At 36.1% G+C, this 24,105-nt stretch overlaps 1 protein-coding gene across 6 annotated transcripts in view; it reads left to right on the forward strand.

The window, feature by feature from the left end:
- PDE1A (phosphodiesterase 1A) overlaps positions 1–24,105 on the forward strand; it is a 193,848-nt gene that overhangs the window by 38,074 nt on the left and 131,669 nt on the right. For 2 of the 6 annotated variants that reach the window (XM_085066296.1, XM_085066304.1), the window contains exons 1-2: positions 16,640–16,769; positions 17,480–17,593. In XM_085066296.1, the coding sequence (XP_084922422.1) occupies positions 16,666–16,769; positions 17,480–17,593 (218 nt within the window). In that variant the 5' untranslated portion in view covers positions 16,640–16,665. Of the gene's footprint in view, positions 1–5,985; positions 6,033–13,751; positions 13,793–16,639; positions 16,770–16,823; positions 17,254–17,479; positions 17,594–24,105 lie in introns of those variants that run through there. The other 4 variants (XM_085066297.1, XM_085066299.1, XM_085066303.1 and 1 more) reach the window with 4 other exon arrangements.

Raw genomic sequence — 24,105 nt, forward strand, 5'->3', positions numbered from 1 at the left:
AGCAACAAAGCCCACTCCAGATTTATGCATACCAGATAGCTGCAAAAATGCTTTTTCTGGTTATTTTGGCATCCTTATTTCCCTCTCCCTCTTTAAGAAACTTGCCAAGGAATGAGAGAAAGTGTTAAATATTACACCAGCAAACTTATGATGGGACACATACTTTGCTCACTGAAGAGGAGTCTCAGGCATGGGGAGACTGAGCAAGTTGGGCAAAGTCATACAGGCAGTGCGAGACAAAAATAAATTCTCCTCCAGATTCTCAGGTTGGTGTCCTTACAGCAACACTTGGTTCCATTGTGCCCATTATTAAATAAATTTCTCTGAGAAAATGGTATCACCGGTAACATGTAAAAAATTAGAATGATGAAGTATTTAAGAAGACTTCAAAAAACTTCTGGTAATTTAATTGTGTTTCTGTAACAAATTTTTTGTCGGAGACCAGAATATTACTTATGTTCCAGGAAAAGTTGCATACTCAGTACATAAATAAAACCAACTGCAAATAAAGTAGTACTTTTTTTTTTTTTTTAATCTAGCAGATACAACCAACTTACTGCAGTATAATTTAATATAATATAATTATATTAATATAGTGTATTCCTTTCAGAAAAATGAATCAGCAATTCACAGTTCAGGTCTCTGCATCAGGGAGTATAAAGGAAATGTTATAAAAAATAGTCAGAACATATTCTTAGGGTATCACATCTGTACAACAAATTATTTCAAAAACTCCTGTGTGTATGAATTTGCACCTGAATTAGAATAGTTTATAATTGTACAGTTAGTGTTATACTGATAAATGAAACTGAATTTTCATCTGCCAAAGCCATATTTTAAGAAATACACTTTTTTCTTTTTTAAAAAAAAGCAGTTTGCTTTTACTCAGTGTTGCTCTAAGTGTAAACTCCCCTTCATTTGAAACTTGAGTGTATTTTCTTTTGTATTAATATAATTCAGAACAAACTATATTATGTGACATGTTTTTTTAAATGGCATTAATAAATCTGTGAAGTTAATAAATCTTATTTGTGATTTGGAAAGAAGAACAATGCAATTCTTTCATAAAGGATCTTTTTATCAATGGAAGATAGATACAGAAATATCAGAATAAGAATGGTTAAGCTTGAAATGTTATTTGGATGGCTGCTGTCTGTGGAGAAAAATGGTTACAAAATCACTTTCCTTACAAAATCATTTGTCTTAAATATTAAAAATGTTATTAAAAATAAAGAGGGATACTTTATTATGGCCTCTCAAATATGAGTAGATACAGGAGTTATTTTAAATTTTTCTCACAGGTTTAATATCTATAGAGTTGTCCTTACACCCAGTTTCTGTGTGCCAGAATGAATTCTTAGTGAAGTATGCATGGCTTGAGTGGATATGTGATAGAATAAGTCATCTGAAATTAATAAATGTTCTCATTGTATACAGTACATCACACTATAAAATGTACTTTAAAAAAATGGGCTTGGGCAGAATGTGCCTTTGTGTACACTTTAACAAAACCCAGAAAAATTATATTTTTGCAGATTACAAGGAATGTTTTTTGATTGCAAGCAATTTGCAACAGGGGCTGGGGGGTTGTATTTCCAGAAGCCAGGAGTTGGACTTGATGGTCCTTGTGGGCCCCTTCCAGCTCAGAAACTCAAAGGATTCTAAGGCTACATCTTGCACCAATTTAAATAAATAGGTGATCATGCAGAAAATAATGCACAACCAAACCTTGAAACATTAGTGTCCTGTTATGTACATGTCCTTTTAAATGCTGCATTTTGGTTTTTGTAATACAGAGAGTGTTCTGCAGCTAGCTGAGAGAGAATATGGAATATATAAATAACATATAACAATCTGGGACATATTTTATTATTTGTGATACCTTGCTTAGGTCAAGTTTTGCTCTGTGCAGCTGTTTATGATTTTAGGCTTTATTTCCTTTGTCAGATTGCCTTTCTTGTACAGTATTAAAATGTTGCCAAATTACTTTTGCTAGTAGACAAAATATCTAATGGTTTGTTTGGAAGAGAAGTTCGTCTTAGCTTTGCTTTGAAGTTATGTTGTTATAGCAGGGAGAGGGTATCAGTTCAAGTCACATTTCCATGTATTATGTACCAAGAAAATAGCATGTGGATGCTTTCCTGTCCCTGACTGTCATTTCTTATAGAATTGTATCATCACTTAGGATCAGTTTGTTCACTTTTAAGTTGTCAAATGTGTATTAAATACCTCTCTCATTAAGCCTCAACAGTGTTATTTGTGTTAACTAATTAGAAGAAGACTGCAACTTTAGTGTGCTTTTACCAATGAGTCTGTGTATATCCTTAGTTGCAACTGCTGCAAAGTCTTTTAGGATTTTGGTCTGCATGTTCATTGAACTTCCATGCTGTCTTTAGAGGAAAAAGAAGCCTCTTTGAATTTAATCCACTGGAACTTCTTTTAAAAGCTACTTATTTTAAGACAAAATGAACAGTGTGCCAACACGTTGATTATTAAATAGTCTGCTCTGGAATAAAGTGTGAGCAAATGTTATTCCCATCTGTGGTCTTCAGTGAAGACTAAATAAGGGAGAACTTACATCTAAGAACATTTTGAATATGATGCATTTGCTGTTGAAAAGGCCAAGTTTATGAAACTTTTGTATTGCAACATTAGTACTTGGAAAACGTGGTGACTGTATTCAGTCATGTAAATGATACTGCAGATAAGGAAAGATTGACAACTCTGCAGTAAAATAAACTTGGATGTCAGTATCCCGTTGCTATGCTAGAATGCATTTCATTTAATAGCTTTGAATCCCAAAGGTTGTCTTTAGGATAAAGGTACCTGGAGTATATTCCATACTTTACTGTAATTTTGTTTCAGGGATTCTTCCCACCTCTGTGTGCCCTCAAACTTTGAAATTCTATATGACAAAAAGATGATCTATTTAAAAAAAAATTATATATAAAACCAAAAAGGCAGAAGTACAGGGCCCAATTTTAATGGTTCTCAGAAGCATCTTCAGTGATAGCTGAAATCGGTGAGATTTAATTTTTCCACACAATCAAATGTTTAGCTGAGGAGCTGGATTGCTATCACTTCTACTAACATAAAATGTTGATTTTTTTTTATATAGGAATTAAAAAAAGCAGAATTTAGATGCTGCATTTTCCATATAACAAAATTAAAAAAAATTTTTTTGTTCTATACTAACTGAAGAAACTCCCAAGTCAGCTTCAGGTTCACTCCCTTGTATAAAGTCTGTCATAGAGCACCCAGCACTATATGAGTATGTTATGTAGCTCTGCCTGTATTTCTGTGAAATTCTGGCAGCTGCCTTTGAGCACTTAATGGTCAAGGAGAAACAGGCTCACAATGTGGCACATGAAGAACTTGACTTGTCCCACTGCACAAATATAGCTCCTTCAGGTTTAAAGACAAGTCCAAAACCACATCAGCAACTCTAAAGGATGTCTACTTGCAACATATCAATTAGGTAATTAGTAATAATATCAGTAATATTTTTTACAACGATGTTACAATGATCAATCACTAAAATCCCCACCCAAGAACTAAAGAGCTCTATTTCTTATTTCAGTGTTCCAAGTATGATCTGCCTTACATTGAACTGGGGCCACGTTTATGCTTTTCATTATTTGCTTTTTCAAAATTCAGTTTGTAACTCATGCGAATTTCCAACATGTTTTATCAGGTTGATTAGAAATCTGAAATACATTTTCTCAGATTTATCCTCCTGTTTACACTTTTTGCTCAGCAAATTGATTTTTGGCTTGGGACCAAATAACTGTTTTTATGTATTTAAATGCTAAAAGTACTTATATGAGAAGGACAAAAATCAAATGAGTCGGAGGATAAAATGTAAAGATTTAGTTTCGTTAAATTGTTAGTCTTGTAAGTTCATTATTATTCTTGATGTTCTTGCTTTTAAAAAATGCCCAGTCTGATTAGAAACTCATTATTTAGAGAGTAAAAATTCTTCATTGGAAAGTTATTTTTACACTTAAAGTCCATTTTTAAAAAAAAATTTTTTTTTTTTATTTTGAAAACAGCTTTTTTTGGAAGACAGGTTTTTTTGGTGTAAAATAATATCTGTGTTTGTGTGATCAGAGTGATGAATGTTTTGGTTTTTGTCTCCTGTTGTTTGTGTTTCTTTGCCATTGTCAGTTTATTTTTGCTTTCTTTCTTTTCAGTTGGAGCTTTCCAGCTGTAAATTTTTTTGCTGCATCCTTTGGGATGCCTCTGGCTTACACTGATTTTGGATTATGTCTACTTATGCTGAATTTACAGCAAGAATTTTGAACACAAACCTTACAAGTTTTTGGTTGTTTTTAGTGCACACAAAACCATATTGTTTTTAGTGCATTACAAAAGATTTTTCTAAGCTGCTGTCTTCGTCCAAGTTTCTGAAACCTTGTACACAAAATGAAACAAAAAGCTGCTTTGGAAGATACAGAGAGATTATGACAAACCTGAGATACTACATACTTTTAAATTTTTTAGCAAAAATCGTCTGTTTAATCCACCAGATACTTGCTATTAAAAGCACGAAGAGAGAATCAGAAATTCTGGACTAAAGGGATTCCACAGAACATAATATTTGTTTGTTATAAAAGGCCCCATGTATTTTGAAACTTAAGGGAGTGCCAAGCATAATTTTGTTTGTGCAGCCCTTGGTGCCTTGGCCTGGTGCTAGTTTACTGTAAATGGCATAGAGTGAAAGCTGGCCTTCATTTCTTCTCTTCTGCATAATTTTATGGCAGAAACACAGTCATTTTATTCCATCCTATAATCTTTTATACAACAATCTTTTAATTACTTTTCCGGAGTTTGATGTAGGCTATGTGATACCAAGAATTTCACATTCATAACAATTCAGGTTAGAATAAAAAAACCTTTCACCTACAATGGGTGATAGAAAAAAGTGTTAGAAGAGGTTTTAGAAGGATGTACTTATACTAAATCCCTGTCCTGATCTGTTTTTAACAGATGCACAAACAAGAAGTAAATTACAGATAGGGTGAGGTTATCCCTCATGGCCTTTCTTAACTTCTCCCCTTTTGGGCTACCACTGTGACCTCTGGGCATTGCCCCTGCCTTCCCTTAAGTCAGCAAATACCATGCACCTCCAGCTGCCAAGAAACCCCTATCCAGCAAACCCTTAAAAGGTGGCTGCTATCATCATTTAAAATCCTTGCAACTCTAAATCCACAACTTTTAAAGGACATCGATTGTTTCATGTCTGACATGGTTGGGCTTTGATGTCTGAAAAAGTAATTTGGAAGATGAGTTTTCTGGGATTCATTTGCATTCAGTGAAGACTATAACCCACTCTGTAAAATGCAGGCGATCAGTCTTGTTTTTGAAAGTCAGTCTCAATTATTATCCTCCTAACTTTCATAGTTTCCTAAGGAAATCTAAAACTGTGGGTTTTATCTTCTTTTTTATTCTCCTTCTTTAAGAAAGGGCCCCCCCCAAATAATCCAAACAACCAAAGACAACACCTCAACCAAGAACCAACCAACAACCCCACAGAAAACCAGGGAAAAAAATCCTGCTCACATTTTTAGTGCTTTTGGTAAGGTAATATGGTAATAACAACATAGAAGATCCAGATTTCGTAGGAATTTCTTGTAGTGTGGGAAGAATTGCTTTTATCTGCTAGTAATTGTAGAGGGCAATGTTCAGAGATTACATTTATTCTCTTAGGACAAGTAAGAATGGTGTTTGCCTTCTCAGTACTCAGTTAAACTGTGGTCAGTGACTATATTAACATAGGGCATATTCATAATCCACAAAGGGATCAAACGTATCTATTTTTATATCTTTCAAATGTTTTCTTCTAAAACACTATATTGTAGTATACAGTCAGCTGTGGTATTCTCCACACAGAAATTAATTTGAAGGTATTTATTGATTAACAATGTATGACAAAGCAAAAATATGTAAGTAGATTTTTCACTGATGAGCACTTTCTTTTTTCAGTGATCAGCTTGAAGGCCATGGGTGTGTTGAAGAACCTGATGCTCCGAGTGAGTTAGCAAAATTTGGGGTTTTTTTCCTGGTCTCTAACCTTCTAGTGTAAGGAGTAGGAAAGAATTTCCAAAAAAGTTATTGGAAATGGATTTTATTTTTGAAGTTTCATTTTGGGGTGTACCTATTTCTTTAGCACTTATTCCTATGAAGGAAGGAGCTGAGGAACTGAGAAGGAGAAGGATTTTAGTATTATGTGCTTGGCACTTTTATGGCATATTTTTAAATGCTGTAATTAAAAAAAAAAAGAGAAAATAATAGAGCATGTGTATGTTTCATTACAAGTGAAAAGTATTTACCCTTTCAGATACTTACAAATAGATATCATAGGAACTATACAAAGGCACACTAATGAGGATTAATGAGCTGTTATGTAAGTTAGTATTTAATTGATTTGGCTAAGTATCAATCTGTAGGAGGAAATGAAATTTTTTTTCATGCAAGTAATAATTTTTGCATATGCAAATATATGTGATTGGAGCTGTGTCAATCCCCAGCAAATTCCAGCGTGGTCTTTTGTGAGATTGTAGAAGCCTCTGCCAAGTGTACTTTCAGATAATTTTTCTGAGTGAATTTGGAACCCAAGATTTCCCAAGAAAACTTCGACTCATGCAATTTCCTGCCAATTTTGTGAAGTCAGTAACAGGGATAAACTAATTACACTTTGATGTCTATCATAAAAACTAGTAGAATGCTTTTTACATAACAATAATTATTTTGAAGACAGATTTTTGGTTAAGAAGTTACGGTATTGGTGTGATCAAAATGATGAATCTTCCTATTACAGTTGTCACAAATTGAAAATGGTGCTGAATGTCATGAAGGTAGGTCTTGGCAGAGAATTTCCCCAGCCTGGATTTTCTATCTTTTGTGCCTTGCTTATCATGTCATACATCTCTCTTCAGCAGTAAGTACATCTTCACCTCAGTCATATATCAGAAGTGATCAAATTTTGCCACAAAGCATGTGTCTATCAAAAAAAAAAAAAAAAAAAGCATTCAAAAGAAATATGAAGTCTGCGCTGATACTTACTTGGAAGGGCACAAACCATGCTAATAGTTAGCAACATCCAATAGAATGTTGTCCCAAGCCCATTTAACATATATTTTGTCTATCCTTAGAACTGTTCACAGAAACCATATTTGGTTACTTTTTATTGTTATCAGTAGATAAGTTCAGTCAGATGGGTCTAAATCTGCAGAAGGCATTACTTTTAGTAAAGCTTCATTGAAATTAAATTTGGAGTTTGAATCGATGCCCAGGAATGATGTCAGCTATAGCAGATTAAATTTGCTAACGTCTCTTCATTTTAATTGTGTTTTTAAAACAAAGCAGATAATTCTTTCAGGCTTTTGCCTTTTAATGGTTTTAGCCTTTGTTTGGGCTGAATATTTTGGGTTATTGAATATTAAATTTTAAGTCTATTTTGCAGTACCTCTGCATACAAAAACATCGATTTAGTAGACACGTTTCAACAACAATTTGTAAGTAGTAAAACAATATTTTATGAGTCTTTTGCATTCTGTCATAATTGTTTTATATTTTGGAGGAAAGAGTAAAGGGAAAGGCAGAGAAATAATTACTGATGTGCAGTATGGTCTTGTTATTTATCCTGAAAAATCAAATACACAAAATAGTTCTTGAATTCCTTTAATATTAAAACCGATATATACCATGTAGGAAAATAGTTAAATAATTCAATTTTCTGTCTCTGATAGTATTGTGTATTAGATATACCTCGCCAGGATTTTGTATTATTGTAACAAGATAATTTTGCTTTTGTTCTATCTACTAATATGCTTATGGTCTGACTAGAGCCTGAGAATTGCTAGCCTTTTTATTTGTATCCTATGTCACATTAATAATGGTTGTAATTATTTTTGTACTTAATCTGCAAAAAATCTTAATAACATAATTAAATCAATTGCATCCTGCAGCAATGAATTCTGCAGGTAAATTGTATTGTCTATATCCTGCTGCTCAAACAATGTGAAGTGTTCAAATTTCAGGTACTATAAAGAATGTTCAAGTAATTGGAAATGAAAAGTCCTAATTTGCTGGAGTAAGCTTTCTCCATGGTGGCAGTTCTTTGGTTTATGTTAGAATCCTAGAGCCAGTTTTAACTGGAAGGGAACTTTGGAAGTGTTGTAGTCAAACATGATAAAGGTACCTGGGGATGTGTCCAGCTGAACACCCCTAGGGTGGCAATTCCACAGCCCCTCTGTGCAACCTCTTCCAGTACTTAACCACTCTCATAATGAAAATTCCTTTCAAAATATTGGATTTTGGTGGTGATTCTTCCCCCAAATGCTGGAATTTCTCATGTTTCTACTTGCCTATTTCCTCTTGTCTTATAAACCTGCACCTTTGGGAAGTATCTGCCTCCATCTCCTCTCTATCCATTGACTAGGCACCTTTAGCTGGGGAGCAACAAAGACTCCCCTGAGCCTTCTCTGCAGTAGGCTCCCCAATTCCCTTAGTACTGCATAATGATAGAGAGCAGCCTCACAAGGACTTTGCCTGGCTCCTTCAGCACCTTTGGATGGCCCCAGTCAGGTCTCATGGATTCGCTTATGTCCAAATTAGTCAGGTGATTCCTTGTCTTCATCTCTCCACAGCAAGTACTGCTTCACTCCCATGGTGTGCAGTAGGAGGCTTAGGGACTTGGAAAACCTCAGAAGAAGCCATTCCATGGAAAAATAAAGTGTTCTTTTCTATTATTTTTAAATGCCTTCCAAAGAAGTAACTAGGGATTCTTTGCCATCCCTTCTTTTCCAGGTCATATCTTCACCTCTGTGTGCACCTCTCACTAGTGCTAGTAACCATCCCTATACTGTGAGAATTTCTTGGCTGAGACCAGTCAAATAAGGCAGGGGGAATAAGTTTGCCATTCTTGCAGAAAACCAGGTTGGCTAGGTTGCACCTATATAGCTTTAATCTAGTTTCTGTTGGATGTGACGATTCACTGGTGTATAATACTGAAATAAGGAGGTACAAAGGTAGTCTTTATCCTACTGTTGCGTCCTTCTCTCTCCAGACTTCCCCTTATGTGATCTGACCGATCATTTAAAAAAAAAAAAAAAAATTATGCATCATGACACTTTCTGGTGTGAAAAATATCAAGCAGTATGTTGCTGATGCTAGAAAAATGTTTGTTAGGCTTCCTAATGTAATTAATCTCTTTGATCTCAAAAGTGGTACGTGAATACTGTTTCACTCTCTTAGAAAAGCAGAAACAATATTGATCTGATGTCTGAAGACAAGTATAAGATGAAATTTTTTTCTTGGTCTGTTCTTATACTTGTGCTGCTATTTTTTTATCTCATGTACTCATAAGAGCACTTGGATAACCTGTATTTCTACTTGTTTATCTGTTTTTCACCTGCGTGCCTGGTGGTTTAATATTACTTCCCACACCAACACAAGTTAGTTATGAAATTCAGAACATCAGGTACAAAGTTCTTCCCAGACAGCTTCTAGCTGCTTTTTTATACAAGGTGAGTATATATTAAAACTGTATTAGAAATTATGTTAACCACTACTGCTTAGTTTCTCTGGTCTTTATCAAGACTTTCAAAAGACAGGGAAAGTTATATTAAAAAAAAAAGTTCTTGTGTACATAAAAATTGTGTAAACCTCTGCTAATTTTAGCAACACTCTTGAGCAATCACCCTCTCTAGCCCCAGAAGCTCTTTCCTCTTCAGAACTCATTAGTCACATAACTTGGTCAAGTTTTAACTGGTTTGCAAAAATGCCATAGCACAGCAAAGGTCATGGTGAGGAAATTTTACTCTGACCACACCATTTGCAACAACAATTGAGCAAGACTTTAGCACTGGACATCAGCACTGGGGATGTTTTTTCCCTGCTTTATTTTGTTCTCTGCAGCAACTCACGTTGTGACTCCAGAAGTGGTCTTATTTTTCCTGAGAGTGAGTTGGCAGTGTAAGCATCTTACCTCTGACTGTAAGCTTTTCTGTAAGTGTAAAGGAGGTTTTGTGGGAACTCCTTTACTTGTCAGTTGAATGGGTGAAGGAATACTACTTTACCCAAGTGGGATGTGCTGGTGAGCATTGTTGCTCAGGGTCCTGGGTCTCCAAACAGAGCCACCTTGGATACCTATTCCATTGATACTGAATGCTCCTAAGTGATCCTAAACTTCTGAATGTTAGCAGAGGGCTTTTCTTGTCATTAATCCTTTTGCATTCTAGACTGCTGACCTAATTTTAAAGTGTGCTACCAGTTTTTCCCATCAGTTAAATATTCCATTCAACTTTTAATGTATTTAAAAGCCAAAAGCTGGACTACATCTTGCTGAAATTAAGGTTAAAATACAGAATATGTAAAAAAAAGTGCCTTTTCAGCTGCCCTTAAATTTCAAAATCTGTAGCAATTCCCTGAAGTGTAGAGGTTTAAATAGACTAATTCTGACTCAGGTATTATTGTGTGTATTCCAACACATACAGAACTGCACCAAAAGTACAGGAGATACTTGGGGTTGTGATACAGTTATGTTTAAAAGAGGGTGTCTTTGCCATTCTGTTCTGAAAGCTCAGATTTGCAGTTCAGGTTTGGAAGGAATCCTGTGTGGGGTGGGATGATTAGATTCCACCTCTTTGGGACAGATACTAGTGGAAAGTTTCTGTACAGTAAAAATAGCTACAGTTAGCGTAGATTCCCAAGTTTGTCTCTTTAGTTTGAGATGAAGAGACTTTTTTTCTCTGCTGGCATCTGCTCTGTTATAATATTTTATAAATATCAAGAAACATTTTCTTGTTGCTGTGGTCCTTGTGTAAGTAATGTTGAGCAAAAGGGAATGCTTTTCTTGTTTTCTTTGTGGAGTAGCTCAAAATGATTGCTCAAAAAATGTCTTTTAGACAATAAGTAGCTGAAATTACTTTACTCCATGTTGCCTATATCTATGCATCTTTCCACCATAGATTAGTTACTTTCTTTACAGCTGATGTAGTTCAGTGGGATAAACTGGCAAACACTTTGTGAGTTCTAGATTTCTTATTTCCTATTGTTTCATATTCTGAATCGCTAATCATATGCAAATACCAATAACTTGGCAGTTACAGTTTTTCCCAAATAACCACAGATTTTGTGTTGAAATGACTTTTTACTTTACCACTACCTCTTCTGTGCATGATTATCAAAAGTATAATACCTCCTAAAGGATTAATTGAGTACATCCAAAATGAGATAATATAGGCAATAGGCTCTGATAAAAGGAGCACAAGTAGCCTGGAAATCTGTATTTATTCTACAACTGTTTGTTCTTAATAAGGGGTCAGTCTTGCCTTTTTGACATTGTTAGGTAACAATCTCATGTTGTTATGAAGTACATCCTCATCCTTGTGATTTTCTGTGGCAATTTGAATCCCTCTTATTTCAATGCTGCTGCCAGTTCTAGATCAGTTTTCTCCCTTTGCAAAAAATAACATATTAGTTTTGCAGTAAAATTGTTTCCTAAGGAGTTCCTAAAAGCTAGTGTTTATTTCATGAATGTTACTCCTCAATTTCAATTGATGCTTCTTTGCTAATTCATTTTACATAAAGAAGTTAAGTCACCAGACCTTAAAAATCCAGAATCTCTGTTTTCTTCTGTTGTGCTGATTGTCCTGTGACATTGGATGAGCTATGTGCAATTGCAGTTTTCAGAAAATTTAGTCCAATTGTCATGGTTCTCTATAGTCCTTTTTTAAAATTGAAGTACTAAAATTAAACACTAAAAAGTTAGAGTCATTTTAAAGTGGAAGTAAGACTGAAGAAAATCTCAAAACTATTTTGTACTTTCTATTCTTTTCTCATTCTACATCTGTTTTGTTCCCTGTGAATGAAACAGTTATAGCTTAAATTACCAGTGAATTTCTGCCGACCAATTTAAACAAACCTGGAGAAAGATGTAGCATGTGACTGCCAGCTGAGCATCTGTCTTACAAAGCAGGTCAAGATGTTTCTTTAATAACCCTGCCTTGAACCACTCTCTTGCTTCATTTTATTCACTGAAGTGCAACACACTTTCTACTGAATATTTGGTTTCTTCTTGATTGACTGCTGTCTTTGTTTTCAACATTTCTCAAACTTTGGTTCTAAAGCATCTTTCCAGGTCCAGCTGCTCAAGAAATGCTCTCTTTATTTTCTTTTTTCCTTCTTATGATGCAGTAGCAAGTTTTCATCTGCAGTTCTTTTTGTTCAGATAATCCATAACACATCTCTTGTATTACATATCTTGACAATTATTAATCTTTTGCTATCTCTCCATCTCCTAATATTTTTCCGATTATTTGGTTCACTGAATTAAATGAATGATTCTGATTGAGTAATCAAATGTGACAAGGTGTCTTAATATGTCATAGGTAGGTTCGCAAATATGTATCTATTTGTGCCCCAAGGTTTTCAGCTAGTTTCTTGCAAGCTTTTGTGGATCTTTGTTCTCATTTTTAATTGCCTAAAATATTTGATAAGTCTGACACCATGTTCATTACTGATATGATGGGCAATGCACATAGCAAACAAACAGAAGATTCTTCTTCTCCTTGCTATACTTAAAATTGGTACCTGAAGGGCACATAAATGGGTATACATACTTTACTGATTATATAAACAAGCCTCAAATACAGTGGATCAGATGTAGCAAAAAGTATTAAAGTAAAAAAAAAGGAAAATGTTCCCTGTTTGGTCTCCTTATATAGGTCATCTCAGCACTGTTAATACATCAATTCCAGCTCTTTTGCCTACTTAATTGAGTCAATGCCAATGCACTGTGTAGACCATATGTACAACACTTTAGAGTTGCTACTTCTCAATTATGTAACTGTACTAATTTTATTAATATATTCTGTGGAGAATCTGAAAATCCAAGATTACTGTAACATCAATATTTTGCATTGCCGGATTGCTGGAGACCTATGTATTTACATAAAGTCCATGAACTTTAATAAGACCAAATATTTCTTCCTCCTCTGCTGCGCTTCTTATTGATTAATAATTCAGATATTTGGACATTGCAAGCAAGCTGGAAACTCTGCTAGTGCAAAAGGGGACTATACATCACAAATGCAAATATAATAGACAATGGGGAGGGAAAAGGGGGCATGGAGGACACTCTCTAGCAAACCATTCCTTTTCTGCAAGGGCAGAATTTGAGTGATATGATTTCTGTGCTATCTTAGGTTCTCTTCACAAAGTACCATGTAGCACTTGAGTCCAGAGGCAGGCAGTTCTAATGGGTTTAACTCTGTTATTTAAAGTGTTGTTGAACTCGGTCTTATGCAGGAAATAAACACAATGCTTTACCTGCTTAAAATCAAAATGTGTATTAGTGCTTGGTAGATCAGGGCCGGGACACACAGCATGCAAATCTAATACCTGCTGTCACTACTTACAATAAATTTATCTTCTCTTTTTGAGGGTTTGTTTTGTTTTGGTTTGTCGTCTTGTTTTCAGATTTCTTAATTGGCTCATGGCTCTCCTGCAGTTCCACCGCAGGGAGGTTTGTTTTGTCACGTTTGGAGGGATGAGTATTAGTTTGAGAAGTCACACTGCAGGTCTCTTGATACTTCCTTATTTTCCATGTGTCATGAATTAGATGTTTTGCAGATTAATTTCAAACAAAACAGGGTATTTAATTTCCCCTCAGGAACAGAGGATGTCTTTAAAATAAAGCTCTTATTCTCATCAAAACCTGCATGATCTCTTTCCTTTTCTTACAGCTAATTAACTGGTCTAGCTGCAGGATTTTCCCAGCTTCAAGGTAAGTTGTTTTCATTGCAACTGTGTGATTTTAGCATAATTATCAGTACTCAATATTGCAGAGGCAAGCTGATTTTTTTACTGGTGCATATATTTTAAAATTATTTCTTTGCATTGACATTAATACTGGAGTGAATTACTTCTAGATGAAAGAAGAGCTTAGTGTAAATTTCCATTAAGTGTAGCTTCTTATCTGAGGATTAAGTGGCACTGGGAGAGTTTTATTATTGCCATAATTAAGGTTGAAGCAGTTAATTATTCCTCTTTTAATGTATATCCATATTGGCTAATAGAAGTGTGAGTTGACTTTAGTATGGAAATTTTAAGCTGAAATCTGAAAAAGGAGAAAAAAACCCCTGAGGGCAAAGGGCAAAAGGGATTTTTTTAGGAGAAAGATGGACAGTAACAACCACTTGCTGTGACTGTAGCACAAATGATGGGTTAGGTAGAGCAAGAACAGAAGACTGGAACAAGAGCAGGAAGTGGAAAGATGAGAACTATGAAGGATAATTTATCATTTCAGGTGTTAGCCCTCTTGTTCAGCCTGGCTTTCTCAAGTAGCTGTTCACTATTTAGTATTGCAGATCTTCTTTTGACCTGCTTGTACTGCAGGGAGCCAGGTCTGTATTTCTGAGCAGGTTGGGTTGTGTGTAGTTCCTTCCCTGATCCCCTCCTTGCTGCACACAGGCTGTCCTGTGTGGGTGCTGTGTATTCCAGCAGCACACTCCTGTCCTTTGTGCCCTGGATCACCTCCTGCAGCAAGAGCTGGGTAGGCACAGCCTTGGTTCTGTCATTCTCAGCCTTGTGCTTGCCCTCCACTGAGCTGGAGCAAGGATGGAGGCTCAGCTGCTTCATTCTCTGAGCATTATTCTCAGAAGCTAAAGGGAGGAAAGGTCTCTCCTTTCCCAGTGTTTCCATTAGGGCTTTTTGCTCATGGTTTCAAGATAACATACTTAAAAGTTGTTCTGTTTGTTTCAGATGGTTTGTTTCTCTTTCCTTAGGGAATTACAGGACATGCTCTGGCAAATTTCTTGATTTTTAAATGCCTTATCTATCTGGGGGTTTTTTGTGTTTCCTGCTCTTTCTTTCACTTTCAGAGATACAATTTCATCCTTCAGTGTCTTTGGTGGTTTGCTGTATCGATTCTCAGGATAAACCTTTGGAACAAAGGCTGCCTTGTTTGTCCTTTGCTTAAGCCATGCTGGGTTGCTTTTGATGTAGAAATTTCTGTTGTCGCAGTGGTAGGGTCCTTCAGGGAACAGAGTTTTTACAATTTTCCTTTATGGAGTTCTGGTGATGTTAGCAGGTGTATCTCTATTTACAGTGATATTGTTTGAGCAGTTTGTAACTTCTTTCCTTCCTGAAGGATACTGCCTTCTCATTATACTTTTCTCCAGTAAATCTAAGCAAGATATTTTCAACTACTGATTTCCTTGTGAGGGAGAGAGAACTGCTTGCAAACGCAACTTTTTTTCATTGTAGAGTTGGACAACAAGAGCTGGAAATACTTTATGAGAAATAAAGAGGCCCGTAAAATTCCCCTTTTTCCCTCGAGGTTTATGTGGTTTCTATAAATACTCAATTTCTTTGCTTTGCTTCAGCTATTTGGCAGTTAAAAGGCAGGGAAGAGCCCAGATTAGTGTGAGATGTTCTTATTAATTATTCCATGGAAGGATATTTATACTCTTTCTTACAAACTTTGGTTGGACTCCATGCAAAACAGGAGTGGAAAGTTTGGAAGCATTTAAGTGCTTCAAAGGTACCACTGCTGCCCTTGACGAAATAAATGCCTTACAAGTTTTGAAAATACATATTTGTACTTCTTCATTGTTGTCTGATGATGCCCCTTGATATTTTTAAGTTATTTAATTCATCCAGTGACTTTTTTTTCAGAAATTGTTAGTGAATTTTATGGGACTGACTCTTACATGTCTGAGTCAGGAATAATTAGGTGAATGTCTGTGAATTAATAGCAGTTTAAAATTGTATGTGTCTTAAGTCCATGGAAGCAAATGACACATCCTGTTTAATTATCCACCTGAAATCAGTGTGCAAAAGATGCAACTCAAACTGGTTTATAACTCTCATAGGTGCAATTTATCTCTGTAATGTGTGTAAAAGGTACCGTAGAGAAAGAAAATTTGTTACGAAATTCTGAAGTGTTATGATTATTTCAATGCTGCGAGCCTCTTTTTCATTTTTTTGTAAGAACCTGAGTACTTAGCAGCGTTATCCATTTCTTCCAATTGCATCAGATGTGAACTCTCATCATCTCACTTTATAGTACAATTTCACAGAGATAAAGCAGTTTATTTAAAGCCGTACTGAGATATGCCTTCCTTACCCCTAGGCTCCTTCCAGTCACCATCTGAGGACGCTCATCCTCACTTTTCCAACATGGACCCAAAACTCCTTTTCCCAACTGGCAGTGGCACCAGTAGCTGACAAAACTGACACATGTACTCCCTCTTGGCACACTTCTCTTGCCTGGCTTCTTGCACAGCTCTTAGTCTGATTGAAACAAACATGATCACTGAGACAAGTCTGGGGTATATTTGATTATTTGGCTGCTGCTTCAGAAATGAAGATTTTTACTCACCAAACAAGACAGGTGTTATTTTCAGAGTGGAGAAACATTCTACAAACCCCAGTCTGTGCCTCAGCAAGCAGCAAGGAAATCCTCTCCTTTGCCCTCTCCAAGCTCCGACTTTGGCGGTACAGATAGGGTCTCAGGTTTGCACTTGGAAGGCAGAGCAGGCAATCTGCTGCATGGCTCATGTACTGATTCGTCCTCAACCCTTTTGCTGTTTGTATGCACTTAATTGTTTTTTGCTGGCAGACAGAGGCAGTTCAGCATCAGATTTTGACACACACATGCTGCTGTCCCGGAGGATTCGCAGAGCGGGCTGCTTTGCAGCTGCTGCATTTTCCACCAGTTCAATTGACAGTTACCTACTGTGTGGAGTTGCTAGGAGAAGGTGAACAGTCATCATTACAGCATATTCCTTCAATAACTACCTGTAGCGCTTGCTGATTTCTCTTCTGCAGGGATTTCGATGTCTCTTTGCTACTGACTTAGCATTTGTACAGTCATATTTTTATTGAGAGGCTGGTAGATATTTATTCAATAAGAAACAGTTCAGGATCAACTAAAGAGAGGAAAGCTCTGGCATTTGAACACACACTCTTTTTGTGGGGTGATGTGGCTGATACTGGCATCTACCATCTGCTTTCCTATTGCAGCCTGTTTCTCCAACCTGCAAAGCAGAAACCAGCCTTTCTTTCCTTCTGGATTGTTAAAGCCATTCACATTTATCCTGCATGGCAGTGAATTATAGTCCATTTTAAGGAATCTTTTGTGCTTCTGTGTGTATTCCTACAGCAGAAAAAGTGCATGAGAAAGGAGCTTGAGCAGTCAGTAGTATAAGTAGCTGGCTCTCCCGTATGGATTAGACTCGTGAGGTCAGAGGAGCTGTGTGTACTTGCTCAGTGCTTGGGGGGGAAGAGTGGATTTGTCTGTCAAAGTGAATAGCGATTCAGGCAGGATCGTCCCTCAGCTGTTGTAATTCTGATGTGTTTTGATATGACAGCAGCTACTGTCTAACATGCGTGGATCTTCTGAAATTTGTAGTGGACTGAGGACTGCTTTTACTTGCTGCTGAGCCTGACTGTAACTGTATCGCTGTAGGACAATAACGATGGGGGCTCGAGCGACAGAAACAACTCGGGAACTGGAAAGCGCCTCTGTACAGTACCAAATAGGAGGACATACAGAGAAAATGTGGCAACGACTCAAAGGAATGTGAGTAGCTTGTCTCCTTGGCTTTTGTTCTGCTCCTTAGGAAAGACAATTTTCTTCTGTTTGTGAAAATGTCTAATTAGCAAATTGGGAGAGTTATCTTTAAGCTGTGAACGGTATTTGCTCTCACAATACAGTACATCGTTCTCATTTACGATGGTACTTAAATTAATGTCAGACTCTGTATTAGGTTCAGGCATCTCATTTAAAATATATGTAATGAGTGAGAGTTATTCAAATTGAAATGCAGGTAAGTTCTTCCGAGTTAATACTTCCCTATCTCTAATATGATTTTGTAAATGTTATCTTCAGAATCAGCATTTCTGGAGTTTCATCATTCCTCACAGTATGTATGGGTAAGTACATTATTGCAATTCTATAGGAAGTATTAATACTTTGCCTTTAAGAGTGAAGGTAAAGAAATGTATATTAAAAGGTGCTTAGCTACTAGGAGGTTGCTATGTCTGTTTTTTGTCAATTATTTTGGTGTTCAATAATGCTAGAAACTGATCGAGGAGTATTTCAGGACTATGTACATGCTGTGTCTGATTCACTCCTCTCAAATGCAATTTTTACGTAGACTTCTGGTGAAAATCATGAGTAAATAAACATCTGCAACCTGTCAGAGAGAAACTCTATCAAACTACTGTGTCCTAAACCCCTCAAACTTCAACACCTCATTTTAGGCATTTACTGTGTTTTTGCTCTGAAAGCTGATGTCAGGATGTTACAAATAAATACATGTTATGCTTGTTGAAGCAAGGAAATGGCACTATTATTTTTGCTGGAAAGATTTGTAATCCTGGGTTTCTAAAGGTATTTTACAGATGCCATATAGTGCCTCAGCTGTTGAGGGTAGACAGGTTATTTGAAGTGCAGAGGATTAGATGCATTGGCTCTAGCACTGTCTGTTTCCCCTGTGTATTTGGTAGAGACTCAAAATGGCTATGGGGAAGGTGCTTTCCACCATCTGCTTTCTTTTAAGAGAAATTTGTTTGCTTGATTGGAAAGTCACTTTTCAGTTGTGGCCATCGATTTATCATAACTCTTCTGTCATATACTTTTGAATACTTGCTCTGAATCCAATCATCACTCGGTTTAAGATTAAGCACTTTGGGAAAAAATGTTCCTGTAAAAACTCCAAAGTGTATGCAGCAGAGCAGATATTTTGATTATTTGATGATGTCACCCATTTTGCCTCTGAGTCTCTGCTACCGGAGACCTCCACCAGTTTGTGCAGATTTTCACTTGTGTCGCATCTAAGCTGCTGCTTTTGTTTGTTCTGTAAGTTCTCTATTACCACCAGACTCTTGGGTTGAAACATTTCCTTTCAGCTGCCTCTGGAATGGTACCATTAAACAAACTAATGTAAATATCTAAACATTAGTGACACTCAGTACAAGATCTCCAGGAAATAAGGTTCATGCTTCTTTTGGAGTAGTTAAAATGATATTTTGAGTTTGTGGTGTATCAATATCAAATGGAGCTTATGTGTTTGGGAACCATGCACCTTTCACAGGCTGGTACCATGCCTCATGACTGTTGTGATGATGCTAAAACATTTGTATGGAAAAAAAAACCCTGGTTAACTTGCTAGATATGTGCTCAGCTGACTGCTTTTCAGACTTACCAATGGTTTAATTTTAATTATTCACTAGTTGATTGGAAATCACTGTCTAGTCAATATTATGAATATTGTGTGGGGAAATTTCAAAGAGTTGAAATTTTCAGAGTAGATATCTGGGTTCACTTTGTAGTATTGATGCTTACATCATGATGCTTACATCAATCACTAAGGAATCATTTTGTTGATGAGCAGATATCAAAGTAGAAGCATGTTTGTATGTGGAAGGGGAGAGGGACAGATAAGTGGGACTGCCAGATAATCTGACTTGGGAAGAGTTCTTTTATAAACTGTCAGTCAGGAGAATTGTTTCATCTTAGGGATGTGAACTGTTAATGAAAGTATGCATGATGCCAAATTATGGAGTTTTTAACGTAGTGTGTAATATTATATCTACACTGAAGTCAAGACTTCATGGTTTGAATTATGAAGCCAAATCTGTTCTTGCTAATAGAGTCCACAGACCTACATAATTTTCATATGATTTCAACACAATTTTACTGTATTTTGCCAGTCAAGAATGCTGATTATTTTCTTGCAAGCAGGTCATTATTTCTGAAAGAACATTGGATTTCATTTAGGTAACGATCTGAATAGTGTTTAAAAGCTGTACAGTAGGTCCTTACTTAAGCTTTTATTTTCTGTTAGCATTTCAGCTTTTTTCACAATAGATTTTCAATTATGAATTTGGCAGTAGAATTCCATATAGATTTAATCTCATATGTCTTGGGGTATTTTTGTTGTTAGCTCGTTGTTTTTTTCATTTATTTTTGTTTAATGGAGAGTGTTCTAGAATATAGGTGAGTTAAATGCGCTAAAAACTAAATGAAAATCCTTATGTGAATGCCCAGTAAGAAAAGCTGTGGACTGTGGAGGCTTGAATGAAAAGGTCATTTTATAGGTTTTCTACTCTATAGGCTTTCACAGATCTTGCTAACCTAAGTGTAGCAACAAATGGATATTTTGAACAAAATTAAAATGATACTTAACTTTTACTGGGTTCATGGTGCCTTACAACCAAGTTATTACTTCTGTATGGCAAGCAAAAATCCAGCTCTGTTTTCCTTACACTGGAATTGCAGCAGTGCTGCAACCAAGGACATTATCTGGCAGAGGAGATATGCTGATTTTATTGATGTCTGCATGTATAAAACACAAGCTCAGTGAAACAAGACTTGTGAAAATGAGTCGTGTAAATTTCTGCCTCGACTGTAACTTCTTGTCTTTGAATTAAGATATTTTCAGTATGCAGACTGCAAGCCCTTAATGTTTTGTAGTTCATGGAGAAAGCAAAAACAAATAACAAGAGACAGCTAAATAATTCATATAATAGTGTGGCTTTTATAATTCTCTTTTATGCAGAAGAATAAAAACAAAGGCCATTCAAGCCACTGCAGGAATTCCAACTGCCTGACTGAAGGGGAGTGTTGTATACCTTCCACTTCAAAAACCATCTTGTCACAGCCCAGCCAAGGGGGTCCTTCTCAGGCTGTTTAATGCCACTGATTACACCTTTTCTCCCTCAGCCTTTCATTCGCAATTGGATGGAATCTTACTTTAGACAGTAAATAAGTCTCCAGCTTCAATGTATTATGGTGTCAATAGGACCAGAAGATTTGCTGCCTAGGAGAGTTTTTGTTCAGGTGCTGATATAGCATGGTAGGGGGCTCAGAAAGAAAAGTAGCTTTTTAAAAGCATTTTGATTTAGAATGCAGAGAACCAGGTTTAAAGCAGGGGTCTTTATTCTTACTAGCCTTGCAGTGTTTGGTATTCTCCTTAATCTGCACATACACTTAACTCTATTGTTCCTCATTGTGTGAAATCGTGTGCTGTCTGTTTATGGTATATATTGTCTGTTTGCCACTTTACTCAATGTCAACGCAGAACAGTCACACATCCCCCCCACTAGCTAACTTTATTTTGCAAGTTTACATCTTAGACATACAACATCTTTGCAAGTAGCTTCTACTATCCCCATAGCTCCTGGGCTTAGTATTAGGGGTAGGTTCCCTTTCTGAGCTTTGAATTCATTAGTGAGTATATAACTTGATTTTCATAGATACTTGATTTTCATTTTCTAGTGTATTTGCTAGAATTGTCTCTAATTGGCCAGAAAAATATCTGAATGGAAAAAGTTAAAATCCAAGGTTCCAAGAATTTAGGGACTTGAGATTCATGTGTTGTTAGTGTAGACTATGAAATTGTTACTGCTTTAAAATGAGAATGTGCTATTGCCATCACTGGTTAGAACTAATTTGTGTTAACTTGGATGGTAAAAGGGATTTGAAAAACAGTCATAAGCTTCTTTCCTTGCCTTCTTCCCTTTCTTTTCCTTCGCATTCAACATAACAGACCCTGATTTCTGCAGAAAGGAGACTCTAAACTGTTTTAGGCACTAAAAGGGACTGATGTGTAGTCCTAGTTTGTTGATCCTGCAATGCTGCAGTGACAAATTGCATGCATACACATTTTGTAGAGACAAAAAGGAACCTTAGTCACTGATTTGGGAAATTTGGCTCGATGTCAAAGAAAGTAGAAAAATGGCTTCCTGTGCACCTGCTGAATTATCAGAAAATAGAATTCTTTTAAAGACATAGAGTAGAATCTAGATTAGTAGCCTAGTTAGGTCTAAAAGGGACCAGAATGGGTAATTTTATTTAGGGAACAGTCATTCCTTCACTAGGTCCTTGGATACTGGTGGAAGAGTGATAGAACAGTTTCCAGAACCAGATATTTCAAGGAGGTTTTTCCTTTCTTTTTTCTGAGTTGCTTTACATTTTATTTTATACTGTATTTCATGTTTGCTTATTGCCTTTGTTTCTGTGCTCTATTTATTTGCCTCAACTTTGGTAGTTCAGTAAAGCTTAACTGAAGAGATAATCAAAATGTAACATATTGTGATATAAAGATTTACAAATTTGTGAGTACTGAACAAACAAAAAAGGGGAGATAGAATTACAGGTGCATAACTATGGTAAAAAACATCAAGACAGGTTGTCACTTGCTGCTAACTACATCAGGAGGAAATGGGCATATAGTTCAAGTAGTTTTTACTTGTAATGTTGCCTATTTTTAGTTTCTTGTAATGTGAAAACTTTCCTGTAAAATCATAAGCTCTTAAAAGTAATCAAAATGACAGGTATTTCTTAGGGGACTTTAAGTAAAATTAAAGTTGGTTTCAGAAATGCTCTGAACAGAAAATTGAAGATATATGATGATGTACCTGTTGATTGAGATGCATCTCATTAGTGCTATAATGACAGTAAGAATAGTTTCATTACAAATTGTGAACAGCTTCTTTTGCCTTTGAAACCAAAGTCTGTTTCTGCACCTGAGTAGTCAGGTACACAATTTATAATTATTACTTGTAGCTTATAAATATGCATCTAATTAAATGTATAATATGATAAATTTAAAATTTTCAATAAGTCTAGATTTTTAGCTACTTAGCAGTAGCAATTTAATGAAATATTTTATTCTGTCATATTATTTTACTGGTAGAAAGGTATTTCCATTATCATGAACAGAAGGCATAGAATTAATTTTCAGGCTCATACTAATGTTTTCCTGCAATTTCTGGCATGTACCAATGCTGTTGATGGATTAGAATAAATGCTAATCCTCCAATTTACTGTGGTTAGGTGAATTGCTGTGCTTATAGAAAGCTCTGCTAGAAATGATTGCAAGTTGAAGGAGCGGTGCACAAACCATAATTTACCTATGATACCAGTAAGAACAGTGGCAGTGTGTCTTTAGTGGTGTCACGGTCCCTGAATGATACAATAAAATACTAGGATTCCTCATTAGAGCTTTAAATGAACATATTCATACCCCTCACATATGTGTCCAATTAAAATTAAGTATTATATCTAAGAACAACGGAAAGGAGATTAAAGATAACATTTTAGGAAGCTGACTACTAAACTGCAATCAAATGAAGTCCTAAATTTCTATATTCAGTATTTTTGTTTAGCTTAGGCATCTGGCTCTACTTATACTGCATCCAACACTTCTAAGATTTCCTAAAAGATACTTTCTGTGGGTATTTACTTTATAAGTGTTCTATTCAGATCTCTGCTTAGAGAGAGATTGTGTATAATTGACTACACAAATAATTACTTTCCTCTTATTTTGAACTCCTGCCAGCTCCTTGTGCAGGGGCTGTTGATTGCCATGCACACTGACCAATTATTATAAACCTTTTTTCAAAAACTTCATTTTCCAATTTAGCTGTTGCACATTGAAGGCTGCCACAGTTTCTCAGAGCTACTGGTCAAAACCTCAGAGTTCATATGGCCCTCCCACGTGTAACTCTCAGGTTCTGCTCCACCTCCACAACAGAGTGAAGTCAAAATATCAGGATAGGAGAAAAAAGGCCTTTTGTCTTGCTAATTATATAGAGTTAGAAAAATGCAAATGCCTAAATACTGAAATTACATAGTTACCAGTGGAATTTATAATAAAAATAGGTATTCACTTCATACATCTGAAAGAGAAACATGACCTCAGGTTTATCAAAATTGCATCTGACAGAATTTTTCCTGTAAGATGTCAAAACAATCATTTAGGAGTGAACCGATTTAGTACTGTTCCATTTTGTTTGTGTTTGCCACCTGATCTGGCTTACTCCTGGTATCATCTCTGGAGGAGGGCTAGAACAAAACGGCTGCAATTATTTCTGCTGCCATTTACTGGAGATTTTTGACAACTAAGACTGCAAAAGAGGTGCAAGATCTACTATGGTAGTGAGTCCTCCAGTACTACTGTATTGTATCTAACCTGCATGATTTATTTTTGTCGAAAAACCCCCCAGACATTCCAAGCCTTCCAAAAGGAAGGAAAATAACTAACTAACCAACAAACTATGGACCAAATGGGCTAAGCCTGACCC

The sequence above is a fragment of the Lichenostomus cassidix genome, chromosome 7 (genome assembly GCF_008360975.1).
Source record: "Lichenostomus cassidix isolate B80296 chromosome 7, HeHo_3.0, whole genome shotgun sequence".
Taxonomy (NCBI): Eukaryota; Metazoa; Chordata; class Aves; order Passeriformes; family Meliphagidae; genus Lichenostomus; species Lichenostomus cassidix.